This window comes from Mytilus edulis, chromosome 7, assembly GCF_963676685.1.
Source record: "Mytilus edulis chromosome 7, xbMytEdul2.2, whole genome shotgun sequence".
NCBI lineage: Eukaryota > Metazoa > Mollusca > Bivalvia > Mytilida > Mytilidae > Mytilus > Mytilus edulis.
In genome coordinates, this window is record NC_092350.1 from 13,490,669 (window position 1) to 13,504,565 (window position 13,897).

At 31.1% G+C, this 13,897-nt stretch overlaps 1 protein-coding gene across 2 annotated transcripts; it reads right to left on the reverse strand.

The window, feature by feature from the left end:
- Nucleotides 1-858: 858 nt before the first annotated feature.
- Nucleotides 859-13,805, reverse strand: LOC139530007 (RAD51-associated protein 1-like). Of its 2 annotated transcripts, none has more exons than XM_071326028.1 (8): nt 13,702-13,805; nt 8,536-8,588; nt 7,186-7,297; nt 6,065-6,420; nt 5,355-5,471; nt 4,386-4,547; nt 3,487-3,678; nt 859-1,036 (listed from the first exon to the last, which is right to left on the reverse strand). In XM_071326028.1, exons 1-8 carry the CDS (start codon nt 13,722-13,724, stop codon nt 900-902), a joined length of 1,152 nt encoding a protein of 383 aa, XP_071182129.1. In that variant the 5' UTR covers nt 13,725-13,805; the 3' UTR covers nt 859-899. The 2 variants fall into 2 exon arrangements, with proteins under 2 accessions (XP_071182129.1, XP_071182128.1); XM_071326027.1 differs by having other exon boundaries at nt 6,065-6,423.
- Nucleotides 13,806-13,897: the final 92 nt, after the last annotated feature.

A 13,897-nucleotide genomic window follows, 5' to 3' on the forward strand; every position in this document is an offset into this window, starting at 1 on the left:
TTTGGTTTTCCTATTTGAATGGTTTTACACTAGTAATTTTTTTTTTTGGGCCTTTTATAACTTGCTGTTCAGTGTGAGCCAAAGCCCTGTGTTGAAGGTCGTACCTTGACCTAAAACGGTTTATTTTTATAGGCACTTATACCACATCTTCCTATATCTATCTACTAACCATGAAAATTTTGTACAGAACCAATGAACCATAAAAATTAGGTCGAGGTCAGATAAACCAAGCATGACATACATGTACACCTTACAATCATTGATTCCATGCATTGAACATAGTTGACATATATTGCTAATATCCTGAGAGGATCTAATTACTGGAACTTAACATTGATTAATGAGACCAAAGACAGATGAAACTTGTTTACATTACAATCATTCCATTCACGAAATACTGATTGAATTACTGCTTACAGTATTTGGGAAACTGACCTAATTGGGTAACTTTATCCTTGATCACTGATCCATTAAATGAGGTCAAGTGAACCCTGTCTGATGGACATGTATACCTTGGTGACCTATATTTGTTAACTTTTATTATATGTCATATGTAATTTGGTGTCTTTTGAAGAGTTGTCTCATTGGCAATGATGATCGTGACATCTTGTTAATAAACCTGCAAGGAAACTATATACCAAATATAGTTATCCTTTTACAAAAACTTACTTTTTTTTAAAGCAGGTGGCTGAACCTTGAAAATGATAACAAGCTTCTTCAAGATAAAGAACATGTTTTATTGTTTTCTCTTTGATATTTAATGATAAAAGGACTTCGTTTTCTACAGTCAACAGTATAATTTTACACTGATAGCAGTAATAGCAGGTGAGACACATGGTATTTCTTAAAAAAATAAAATTGACAACAATCTAAAATTTTATTAAAACAATAAATAAAAGTTAAGTCGTTTTGAGTGTGAGTCCAGGATGTAGTGATTTGACTCTCTGGTTTCTAGATAGTCCAACTCTCATACCTCCTGAAGATGGAGATTGTAAAGATACACTTCCTCCTGGTGACTTTACACTTTCTACTGAACCTGTAAAAAAATAAAAGATACAGCCAATTTCTCTTATTCTCTAATTAATCTGGAAATATAACCCTTTCCGAACCCATTATATAAACAAGAGGCTGTCACAACGACAGCAAACCGGATTTAATAACATTTATTTGTGTCCTGGCAATATCACAAGAACCATTACTGATGAATGGTGAAAGTGAAAATTGTCAATATCAAATTTGACCTCCATTTTGTCATCAGTATCAACATATTCTAATTTGAAAAGCTTAGATTGAATGGTTCATAAGTAAATGCAATAAAGTGAATGGAAACGCCATTTTACGATCTTTCAAGAACCATAACTCCTGAACGGTCAAAATCGTCATTATTGAACTTGACCTCTATTTTGTCATCAGTAACAACATATTAAAATTTGGGAAGCTTTGGTAGAACAGTTCATGTGTAAATACACAGACACGACTGGAAACTCCATTTTTCAATCTTTCAAGAACCATAACTCCTGAATAGTAAAAGTCAAAATCGTCATTATTGAACTTGACCTCCATTTTGTCATCAGTAACAACATATATAAATTTGGGAAGCTTTGGTAGAACAGTTCATGCGTAAATGCACGGACACGACTGGAAAAACCATTTTTCAATCTTTCAAGAACAATAACTCCTGAACGGTAAAAGTCAAAATCGCCATTATTGAACTTGACCTTCATTTAGTTGTCAGTAACAACATATTAAAATTTTAAAAGCTTAGATTGAATGGTTCATGAGTAAATGCAATAAAGTGAATGGAAACGCCATTTTACGATCTTTCAAGAACCATAACTCCTAAACGGTAAAAGTCAAAATCGCCATTATTGAACTTGACCTCCATTTTGCATTTTGCATTTTGTCATCAGTAACAACATATTAAAATTTGGGAAGCTATAGTAGAACAGTTCATGCGTAAATGCACGGACACGACTGGAAAAATCATTTTTCAATCTTTCAAGAACCATAACTCCTGAACGGTAAAAGTCAAAATCGCCATTATTGAACTTGACTTTCATTTAGTTGTCAGTAACAACATATTAAAATTTTAAAAGCTTTGGTTGAACGGTTCATGAGTTAATGCACAGACAACATTTGATTGCTGCCCGACCGCCCGCCGTACATCCCCAAATCAATAACCGACATTTTTGTCAAAAAAATCCAGTTACAAAAGGAGAATTTATCTTTTAAAATCATTAGAGAAACAGATTATTACATAGTTACTGGTGTATTATTGGACTTATCCAATCTCGATAGTTAATTTATAAATGTTAAAGTCCTCGCCAAGGCTGACTTTAAAATTGATAATTCAACTATCTTGATTGGATAAATCTGATAATCCACTGGTACATGTATCAATGTAATGATCTATTTATAACCTACAATTTCTGTTAAGTAACAGATGACACTTTGTTTTGTTTTACATTTGTCATTTTAGAGGCTTATATAACTTAGAATGCAGTATGAGTTTTGCTCATAATTGAAGGTGGTATGGTGACCTATAGTTGTTAACTTCTACACTATTTTGTCTCTAAGGCAGAGTTGACTAACTGGCAATAATACTATAAGAATATTTCTCATGAATCAAAACACTATATTCCTTCTCTTCAGAATCAAGCATATTTATTTTTTTATATAAATAAGGCCGTTAGTTTTCTCGTTTCAATTGTTTTACATTGTCTTATCAGGCCTTTTATAGCTGACTATACAGTATGGGCTTTGCTCATTGTTGAATGCCGTAGGGTGACCTATAGTTGTTAATGTCTGTGTCATTTTGGTCTCTTGTGGACAGTTGTCTCATTGGCAATCATACAACATCTTCTTTTTTTATATCTTATTTTTTAACAGTACATGCAGGGATGATTTTAATCTGTAATTTTCTGTAAATTCAAAAATTATGACAGGGTTTATATCAACACAAACTCATGTTACTTATTTTGCATATTAGTCCATTTTTCAAAAAGAGCTGGTACAAAATCAACTTTTGAAGGGATGAATGTGCTTTTTGATAATTTAATTTTTAAAATCATCCCCGACAAGTAGCAACTCAAAGTAATATTTCAAACATAACAAGATGTCCGTATTGGGAAGTTTGGCAAAATGATACTAAATGCTTATAGGAACACAGAAATGCAGTGCTCAAATTCATTTTTGTCTATTCTGAAAAAAATAAATTATGGAACATACACATAAATTTTCAAAATTACTTTTTTCAATTACCGGTAAGGTAATGCTTATTAAGGAGTGGCTGCATATACAATGAGCATACAGACATTCCAAATGTAAAATATATATCCCCCTTTTTTGTGATTCAATAAGCATGGAATATCAGAGTAAAAATATAAAAAAACAGGAATCCCTTGATGAATCAGCTTATAATTTTACCTATCATAATATATTTACATAGATGAATTGTATATATATCATGGTAAAGGAATATGTTACCTGGAGGATTCCATTTAGGTACAGTTCTAACAATTGGACTTGACATTGCTGATCTACTGACTGGACTTTTCACTGTCAGTCTAGCTGTAATGGCTGGACTCTTTTCTGGACCTTTAGAGGATACAACAGACACACTGGTCTTTGTTTTAGTACCAGCTCCTGGCTTGGATGCTGCAGCAGTCTTTGTGGCAACTATTACAATTAATCACAATATTAAAATATCAAGAATTTTTCTCAAAATATGTTGCAATGTGAAAATGAACAAAAGGAGATGCTGTTTACAAATCCACACATGTTTGTCAAGGAGTAATTTACCTTATCCTGAAATCTTTACATAAAAACTTGAGTAAGAAACTGAGGTCAGCCATTTGATACGTCACACTCCTTGCAGCCAATTAAAGCAGAGGCCAAATTTTGATGATCTACAATGTATTATATATAGTTACAGAAAAACAAACCTTATCCTTCAAACTTAACCTGACCACTGGCTAGTGAAACTGTAGTTAAGAGTCAGGTGCAATACTGGCATTGAATGGTTATTTCAGAACTTCGTACCATCATATCACTTTTTCAGGATAAGATATTTAGATTATTTGCATATTGAAAACACAGTTTTCCACCCAAGGTCTTTTGGACAGACAGACAGACAGACAGATAGAAAGACTAAATTGTGCTTTTTTTAGACCCGCTTTCACAGTTAGGGAGTACTGGGTAGATAAAACATTTAGATACAGCAGGTATAGGTTTAATGTTGAAGTGCTAAAAGGAGCTAATATATTTATTTGTTTTTGCCGAAGGTACATGAATAATCTGTTTACATAAACATAACCTCACCATTAGTTTTAGTTTGTAATGGCCTAAGATTGATAAATATTCTGTTTACAATAACTTAAACTCACCATTAGTTTTAGTTTGTTTTGTAGGTTTAGGTGTGACAGCCTTTTTGTTAACCTCCTTTTTCTTCTTTTTACTACCACAATCAAAGTCACTATCATTGTCTTCATCATAATCATCATCACTAGGATCCTCCTCCTCCTCATCATCGGCAGAAAACTCACTGTCTGTTATACAATATTTAACAGACAAAATGTTAAGTTACATATATAGATGGATGGGTAAGGGTTAAATAATATGATCAAATTTTCATTTCAAGGGAATAGGTACAATATGCAGTAATCAGAGGGAAGAATGGATAAGGTGTGTGGTATCTCAAGTAAAAGTTCTTAGTTTGTTGCCAGTAACTCACATAAGTTACAGTAACTCACATAAGTGCCATTTTTTAAGTTGTTGACAGAAACATACATGAGTCATGATGAGTGACATTTTTTTTATAGTTTTTTTTTGCCAGTAACTCACATATTAGTGACATTTTTAAGTTGTTGCCAGTAACATACATGAGTGATGTTATTTTAAATTGTTGCCAATTACACACATTAAAGATTTCTTCAGTTTGTTGCTATTAACATCTTTGAGTGACATTTTGTGTGTGTTGCCAGTAACAATCATTTGTAAGAATGTCATGATTCAATTGTAATTTGGAAAAAAGGAAGATAACTCCAATTATAAAGATGACTTTAACAATGACTTTATTTTAATATTTTGCACCTAGGAAAAGTTATGTAAATAAGTATATCATTTTGTAACTTGAATATATATCTGCACATATATATTTCATTGATGAATTTTTAGAAATGTTCATAGATGGGATTTACAAAAACTCTAAAAATAAACTTCGGAAGAATTGGATATCAAGTCAGTGCCATTGAGTTTTGATCGCATTTAATGCAATTTTTACCAAAAAATAGTGCAATCAACAGTTATGTATTATATAAAATCAAGATGAGCGTTTCAACTCTTAATATATTTACCATTATCCTCGCTATCATCATAAATAACCTTGGTTTTTGTTGCTGATTTCCTCCTTCCACCCTTTCCTAGCTCTTCCTCATCTTCTAATACAATTATAGCATCACTATCATCACCATCTGTATAATAAAGTTTACATCTTAACAAAGAATTCATAATAACATAAATCTTTATCATTATGCAGGAATTATTTAAAGGATAATAGTTTCATAATTGTGGTTTATAAACCATTTGATAAAGAGAATTAAATATACAATTTTTTTAGGCATACTTACTTACTCTTCCACTACAAGATAAACTATCTGTTATATTGTAGTAGATAAGTGAGATTGTTGTACGAAGGCATCATAGACATGCAGCAATTGATATTAAGTAGACTGCAGTAATTCATATCAGTAGGTTAAGTGTATTAAGTTGCTTTAAATAACTACATATATTCTATATTAAATCTTTTTTTGTATTTTTTTTTTTTGTGTTTTTGTTATCTTATATATCGTTTTTCAGGAGTTATCCCCTAGGTCCTTAAATGAATGGTTTGTTAAATGACTGACAGAGACTAAAAAGGAATTATTTTGTGATTTCAAGTACTATTTTAACCCCACCAAGTTTTCATGTGCCTGTCCCAAAAAATGAAATTTAGAACTAGGTTCTTCTTACACAATTACCTCTAAAATAGTCTTTATTTATATGCTTTTAATAATGAAGAAATTACCTGATTTATTTCTTTGAACTTCTTGTAAAATTTTATGATTTTCCACATTGTGTTCTACATGCACTGTTTCAGTCTTTTGTGAACTATTGTCCAGTTTATCAATAGAGTTTATATTTTTGTCTTTATTGACTTCTACTGTACATATCACATCATTTTGATTTAAATCTTCATAAGGAGTTGATGTCACTGGTGTTTTATTGACTTTCTCCTTTTCTGGCTTTATCACATTTGACTTTTTATTATTTTTAGGTTTAAAATCTTCATCATCATCACAGGTAGAACTTTGAGATGCTACCAAAGAGAGTTCTAATGCTGCCTGAAGTTCTCTTTCATAAACTTTCTCTGCTAAAGGTGTTCTACTGAAATATACATGTATATAATTTAAACTAACTACTCAAATTAGTGCAATAATTAAAAACTTTCAAAAATGCCTTGTATATGAACAGGGGTAAATCCTTGATGTACATGAAACCAAAATTGTTTCCAAAATTTAAAAAAATCTATTTCATTAAATTCGTAATTCTTTTTTTTAATGTACTAGAAATCACCTGTGACATCACAGTCCATGACTACTGTAAATTCAGAAATGATTGTGTGCATTTATTGTTGCGATTTTGTCAATTTAGATTAAAATGTGATTTTGATTTTTGCAATATTGAGAAAAATCCTTTTTAATTCATATAAAAAATTTCAAATAGGAGTCAACAGAGCATGAGCGAATGTATAAAAGACACAGACTGATTAAGGTCTCCACATTTTGATATTTTCTCAAAAATTGGTGTTTTTTGTGAAAAAAAGATTGTTTCAAAGACAAAGTTAGGAAGTAAAAAATACTACATTTATATGTCATATCACAAATATATAAAACTTTTCATGGTTTCAGAGGACTTGTGGCTCAATAAATCCATTCTCTTCCTTTAGAAGTATATTTATTTGACTTTTGTTGGGTTAAAGAAATATGTTTTGACATAATCCTCATTTCCATTCTTAATTTTAGATACTCCTTATATAGCATTCTAGGGTTTTGATTTGTTGATATCTAGTGTATTTTTCAATCAATTAATCAACAATAATTTGTTCTAAAAGATATTCTTATCAGTCTAAAATTAACAATCATATACCTTTTTGTTGGTTTCTTTTTGTCTGTGTTTGTGGTAGCTTTTTTCTGGAGGTCTTTACTTGAAGAAGTTTTTGCTCTTTTACTTGGAGGTGGAGTTAGATCAGCAAAGTCATCTAAAAAAATCCATCTTTAAATAAGTTATTTCCTTAACCCTTTCCTCCCTAATGACGCTTTTTGACGCCACCCCCTTTCCTCCATAATGACGCCTTTTGACGCCTGTGTAGTACCTCAGTTGAAACACTTTGACTGCAAAATGTCTGCATCAGACTTAAAAAAATTTGTATCCAATATGCAAAGGACATTCATAAGAATATCTGACTTGAATTTCATTGATGAAATATTTGTTTTCACAAAGCATTAATACTTTAAACCTGATGATTTTTTTTTTATTGAAAAAATCCTATGCGAATCAAGTATGTGAGAAAAAAAATTCCATGGAGGAAAGAGGGGGGATAGGAGGGGTCTTGATCCCGAAATCCCGGACTTAAAAAAACGAAATCCCGAGGTCCCGAATTTAAATAAAGCAAATCCCGACATCCCGAAATCCGAAAAAAAGGATTCCCGGATCCCAAAAGGGTCAATCCCGAAATCCCGAGCTTAAAAACATGCGATCCCGGAGTCCCGATAAAGGTCCTATCCCCCCTCAGGAAAGGGTTAACTTAAATCAAAATCTGTAAATACTTAAATTGCCTATAAACATGATAAAGGTATACAGTATATATATTTGTATTTTTGAAAAGTCTAATCTATCCCTTCTAACCTAGCACAGAGAGAAAACCGATATTCTTTTAAATGTGGCCTTACATAAACCTTGCACAATATGCTTTTGATTTACAGTGGGTTTAACTGTTCCCCATCAAACTACATTACTGATCCTACAAATCAAGTATTTCTGTCACTATGGTGTTTTTTACGCATTCTTAATCAGTTAATGATAACATTACTGACAATAGCAATTTTTGTTACCAGTATATATGTCATACGTTGTGAATTATAATGTGACTTATTTTTTTATATATACAAAAAAAAGCTAAACAAGAATATGTTACAATTTCCATGAACAGTGAATCACAAAATCTGGTTCCAAACCCTATTTTGGCAAGAAAAAATTCAAAGTCACAGCATATGAACATGCCGATTTAGTATCAAGATTAAATCCCACAACTTCATGGCATTTAAATTTCCTTTAACTTATACATTAACCTGATACATGATGGACAAATGCACTTAAAAATGATGGAGGCTGATTGGAAAATTTAAAGTGTTTCTACTATAGTAAGGCTTTTAATATTAAAATGTGTTCATAGAAATGTGTTCTATGAACACATACAAATACTAGGTAAAATCATACCATCAAAGTCATCAGGTCCTGCAAACTTTGCATAATCAACAGCTTTTCTGGCTCTGTAAAAAAAATATATACATGTCTATATAAGCAATATATATCAGCTATAACTAATTAAAACTTAAAGTCGTAAGAAATCTCAAATTAAAAAAAATAATGCATATGTTTTTTATAACTTTTCATTATAAAACTTATGTACATATACTTTTTTCTGAAGAAAATTCTTTAATTTGTTCATATTTAAAAGAAGTTTACTTTATTCTAATTGCTTGCTTCCAGGAAGCAATTCCCTGACATATTTTCCGTATGCAGTGACCTTGTGTGACCCATCTTGTAAAAGTCTGGGGATCGCAATATGCATGGATGTCCTTAAAATAAACTATTATCTCATTGTTCATGTTAAACATGTGCTCAATGTCCATGCTTTTTTGTTGATTGTTGACAAACGGGTGACAATTGTTAAACTTTGGCTTCAAAACACGAACTTTAATTACCTGCCATATTTACACAACAACACTAACCCATTGAAAAAAAAAATTGATGATTATGATGTTTGTATGCATTGATTAAAGAATCGGAATAACATTATCTGGCAGTGAGTTTTCTTAGATCGTTATTCTTCGTCTTTTAGTTAGTTGTTTTAAAGCTTTGAGCTGATCAGATCAGTAATGTCTTTTTCAACTGATTTTTAGTTTGTTCTTAAACAACTGTGATGTTACACCACTGTCCCAAATAAAGGGAGGTTGAGCATTGACAAACCCTGCCACATTCTGAATATGTTTGTCGCAAGTCAGTAGCCTTTTATTCAGTGGTTGTCACTGGTCACTGTCTACCATATTAAACATACTATTATGAAAATTATTGATGTTGTAATGTTCTGCCCTTTGAGGCCCATAATTGGAAATAAAATATCTTCTTCATACTCTTTTTTTGTGAGATTTGTCTCATAGTAACATATCTGGCAAACTGCAACTTCTATTGATAGTCTTACATTTTGTACTTGTACATGTACATGTCAGACTAATCAATCTGGGTTAAAATATTTGAAAGTTAGAGATTCTATAACCCTGTGCGAGAGCAGATTGGAGAGCGGGAAATTTCCAGAATTTTGCAATTTGAGTGGGAGTCTCCCGCTCAAAAAATTTAATTTTTTTTAACAGAGGATGAAGTTTATTTATACTACATGTATTACTTGAACACGTTGAATAAAAAGTAATTTATTATTTCATAATGACTAACATTTATACGAAAGCACCTGCCTCATATAAGTGAGATTACAGCATGGTTCTCATTAAGAAGCTTATACGACGTCCAGGACGCATCATTTTTGAAACCCGCGACTTGGCCATGAGTCCCTGAGAAAAAAGTAAGGGTCAAAACTGTTCAAGCCGTCACAATTATTTGACTAGTGTAGCTTGAGCAGGGCTTTCCATTGAAGCCGGTAGCCGGCGGAAATCCGCCGCTTACGGTGGCTTCAAGTGCCGGCTACTTCACTGACAAAAATATAAATTCAAAAAGAAAAAAATATCTTTTTCAAATGTTTACAGGCAGCCGAGAGAGGTATTGTCGCAAAGTCGCGGTCACGATAAACAAGGATGAAAAGTCAGTGTTTACCTTGGGCTAAATATAGTTCACATGAATTCAGGTCACTGATTGGTTGTCTATTTAAAGTCAGAATGCATCGTTTCTTTTCAAAGATAACAAGAGAGACGTTCCAGTGGTCATTGAACGATAACAATAGAGACGTTCCGATGGTCATTAACTCGTTGGCTTTTTTTGGCTTTTGAAACGTGAAGACAATCAGATAGCATGACAATCTTATGTTATGGAATATTATTCGTCAAATTAAAGAAAGTGTAGTAGATCATATTGTTCAGAATCTGGAAAACAGTATCTTTTGAAGTTCATTTTCAAAGCCCACGTGGTGTTCAGAGAATCAAGGTCAAAAACGAAAGTAGAATATTGTCCACTCGATCTCAAATGAATAACATTTCCTAATGATTTATGTATCCTACTTATTGAACAGTTTACAAAAAAAAAAAGGAAAATCAGAGGATATATCAATTTTCTGTCAATGCTTGAGAAATAATTATGATTTAAATACGCGTAACAGTCTTTAGAGAGAAAAGGGGTGTCATTTGTTTACAAATGCACGTAGTTATGCAAAATAAATTGATCAAGATTTCTAACAAACCGGATGATTATTTAAATAAAACTCCTTTAAAAGTAAATAAATTTTAAGCATAAGGTAATGAAAATAAAAAACTAACATAAAAAAAAATGAAATTTCTTTGATTTTTTTTTTCTTTCTTTAATTTCATACATAAATAATGGTCATTTGAAAGATGAAATTAGGTGCCAGGAGATTGTGAGAATGCAGGATTTTGCTCTATTTATGTCAGAGCTTCTGGGGGCCTTGAGCTGCCCCCAGACCCCCTGCCGTAAGGCACCAAGCTTACAGCTTGGTGGCCGTCCGGCTTCGCCGAACGCATGTTACAGCCGCCTATAATTTTAATTGAGCCTTCTACTTCAATTTCAATGGAAAGCCCTGCTTGAGTGAAGCATTCGATCACTTGAGACTTATAGGACATTTCCGTTTTTTCTGGACAAAATTGGAAAATTAATGATGGTTCTGTAGGACTCATGTAGGACTAGGTGGTTGAAAAAAATTTCAGAGTAACTGTAGGGTTACACTAATGTCCTGACAAAGTCCTGACAGAAATGTAAATGCTTAATACTTTTTTGTTATTGGAAGGATTTACTTGAAATTTGGAATCAAGCAAGATGAGAACTTGTATTTAATAAATAAAATAAAAAAATAAAAAAATAAATAATTTAAGACTTAGAAAACTTGACCTGACCAACTTGACTTCGAAAATACTATTGTCCTGACCGATATGAAACGGCTAAAAAATAATTTATTATTGACAGGATAGACTTCAAATTCGATATTAAGGAAGATTAAATCATTTATTACAAAAATATAAGAAAAAAAAAATAAAAAAAAAATAATTTTAAGAGTTAGAAAACTTGACCTGACCAACCACGTCCAACCGTGACTAATGTCCTGACCGATATAAAACTGGTAATTTATTTCTTAAATTCCGTCGGATTGACTTCATATTTGACACAAGACAAGAAAGTAACATTGAGTAAATACTTATTTGAAAAGAATTGGGGGAAAAATACTTAAGAGGTAAGAAAACTTGACCTGACGAACATCGACTTTGTTGTGAGTAAATGTCCTGACCGATATGAAAGTGCTAATACTTGCAACATTGTTGGTATGATTGAGTGCTTAATTGAAACTAAGTCAAATTGTAACATTTTTATTTTTATACTTGTTCCAATAAATTGGAAATAAAATATTTCAATGGAAATAAATACTTTAAAAAGACTGAACCCCTTAAACTTAATACACAAACAACAACATTATTAGTTCTTACCTTATATTGTTATTGAATTTATTTATTTCCTATCCATAAAATACAACATCCAAAGCAAATAAATTTTGTTAAATGAAAAGATAGGGGAAATATGAGTTGCTGAGTGACTGTGAGTATTGTTTACCCCTTTGTTTCACAAATCTACTTCTTATTATAAATTTGATTAATAACTCAGAGTGAATAATGAAACTAATTATTGAATTAATAAACTCAATTAAAAATTATAAAAATGTATAGTGATTAGCTACCTATTGATTTTAATAAATAAGTAAATTGAAAGTTTTTTTTTCTTTCTTGGTGCAATAACTCAGTTAAAAAAAAATGTATTAAAATAAAGGCAAAGGAAGGTGACAATAATCAATAGAATTAAAACACACCTATATTAATTACTATAATCACAATTTGAAATGTTTTCTTTACAATCAATAAGTTATTTTTTGTTTTATCTAGTTATTGAGTGATTATACATGTCATATAAAAGCAGGAAATGGGCTTCGTTTTGTTTGAAAAGGATGTGTATACAAGCATATACATTAATATTATATTGGAATCACAAAGAAATACAATAAATTAACACACAAGTTCAAGTTCATAATTAATTAATTGGATTAACAAATAAGTGATTAATCTTATCATCACAAGCCCCTAATCAGATTGACTAATAGAGCAATAAGAGAATGTTAACATGAATAAACAATACTCACATTCAGCAACTGCAACTGGGCCTAACATTTTTCTTTCATTCATTTTAACTGTATCTTTCGTGTTCAATGTTGTTTTTCATATTATTGTGATCGGATATTTTAATTTCACTAATTTAAGGTAAGAGGTTAACATGTTAGAAAATTTATCAAGTCCTACAGTGGTCAGGTCAATATTATTTACCCTTGCAATAATTGTTAACTTTTTTCTTTTAGTCATTTAAAAATTTAATAAGATAATGATAGTTTTCAAACTTAAAGACATTTATTTAAGTAATTAACATAGTCATTCTATTTTTTAAAGATACATGCCTTTTTTCGGTGAATAGCCTATGTTGGTCAGGTCAAGTTTTTTGGTCTTTTCAACATTTTTTTTCTTTTTATTTCTTTTGATTTCTTTGTTAAATGTTGCAAACTTCTTAACTACTCAATTTGAATTCATTCATTACAATAACAAAATAGATAGAATCATTTTTATATCGATCCGGACATGAGTCACGGCAAAGGTGTAGTTGGTCAGGTCAAGTTTTCTAACTCTTAAAAAAATTTTTTTTCTTTTTTTTCCTGATATTTTTGTAATAAATGATTTAATCTTCCTTGGTATCGAATTTGAAGTCTATCCTGTCAATAATAAATTATTTTTTAGCCGTTTCATATCGGTCAGGACAATAGTATTTTCTAAGTCAAGTTGGTCAGGTCAAGTTTTCTAAGTCTTAAATTATTTTTTTTTAATTTTTTTAATTTTATTTATTAAATACAAGTTCTCATCTTGCTTGATTCCAAATTTCAAGTAAATCCTTCCAATAACAAAAAAGTATTAAGCATTTACATTTCTGTCAGGACTTTGTCAGGACATTGTCAGGACATTGTCAGGACATTAGTGTAACCCGTAACTGTAAAGTAAACAGATAAAAATTCGGTTATGATGAAAAATAATTAAGCAACACCCTTTGAAATAGCTACTATTACAGAATTCGTCCCTTTTATTGGTTAAACTCCTCTCACACTAATTATCGTATATTAACCTCGCAGGTCTTCTATCTGACATTTTGCATTTTCAATGTTTATAAATATTTCAATTTCCCTCCTCATACGCCGGAACTTGAAATGAATCACTGTTTCGAATTACAAAATTGTAAATGATTACTATTTTTTGTTTGATTGAAATAAAAAATAGTTTTTAAAAATAATTGGTTATTTTTTGGACTGTTTATACTAACA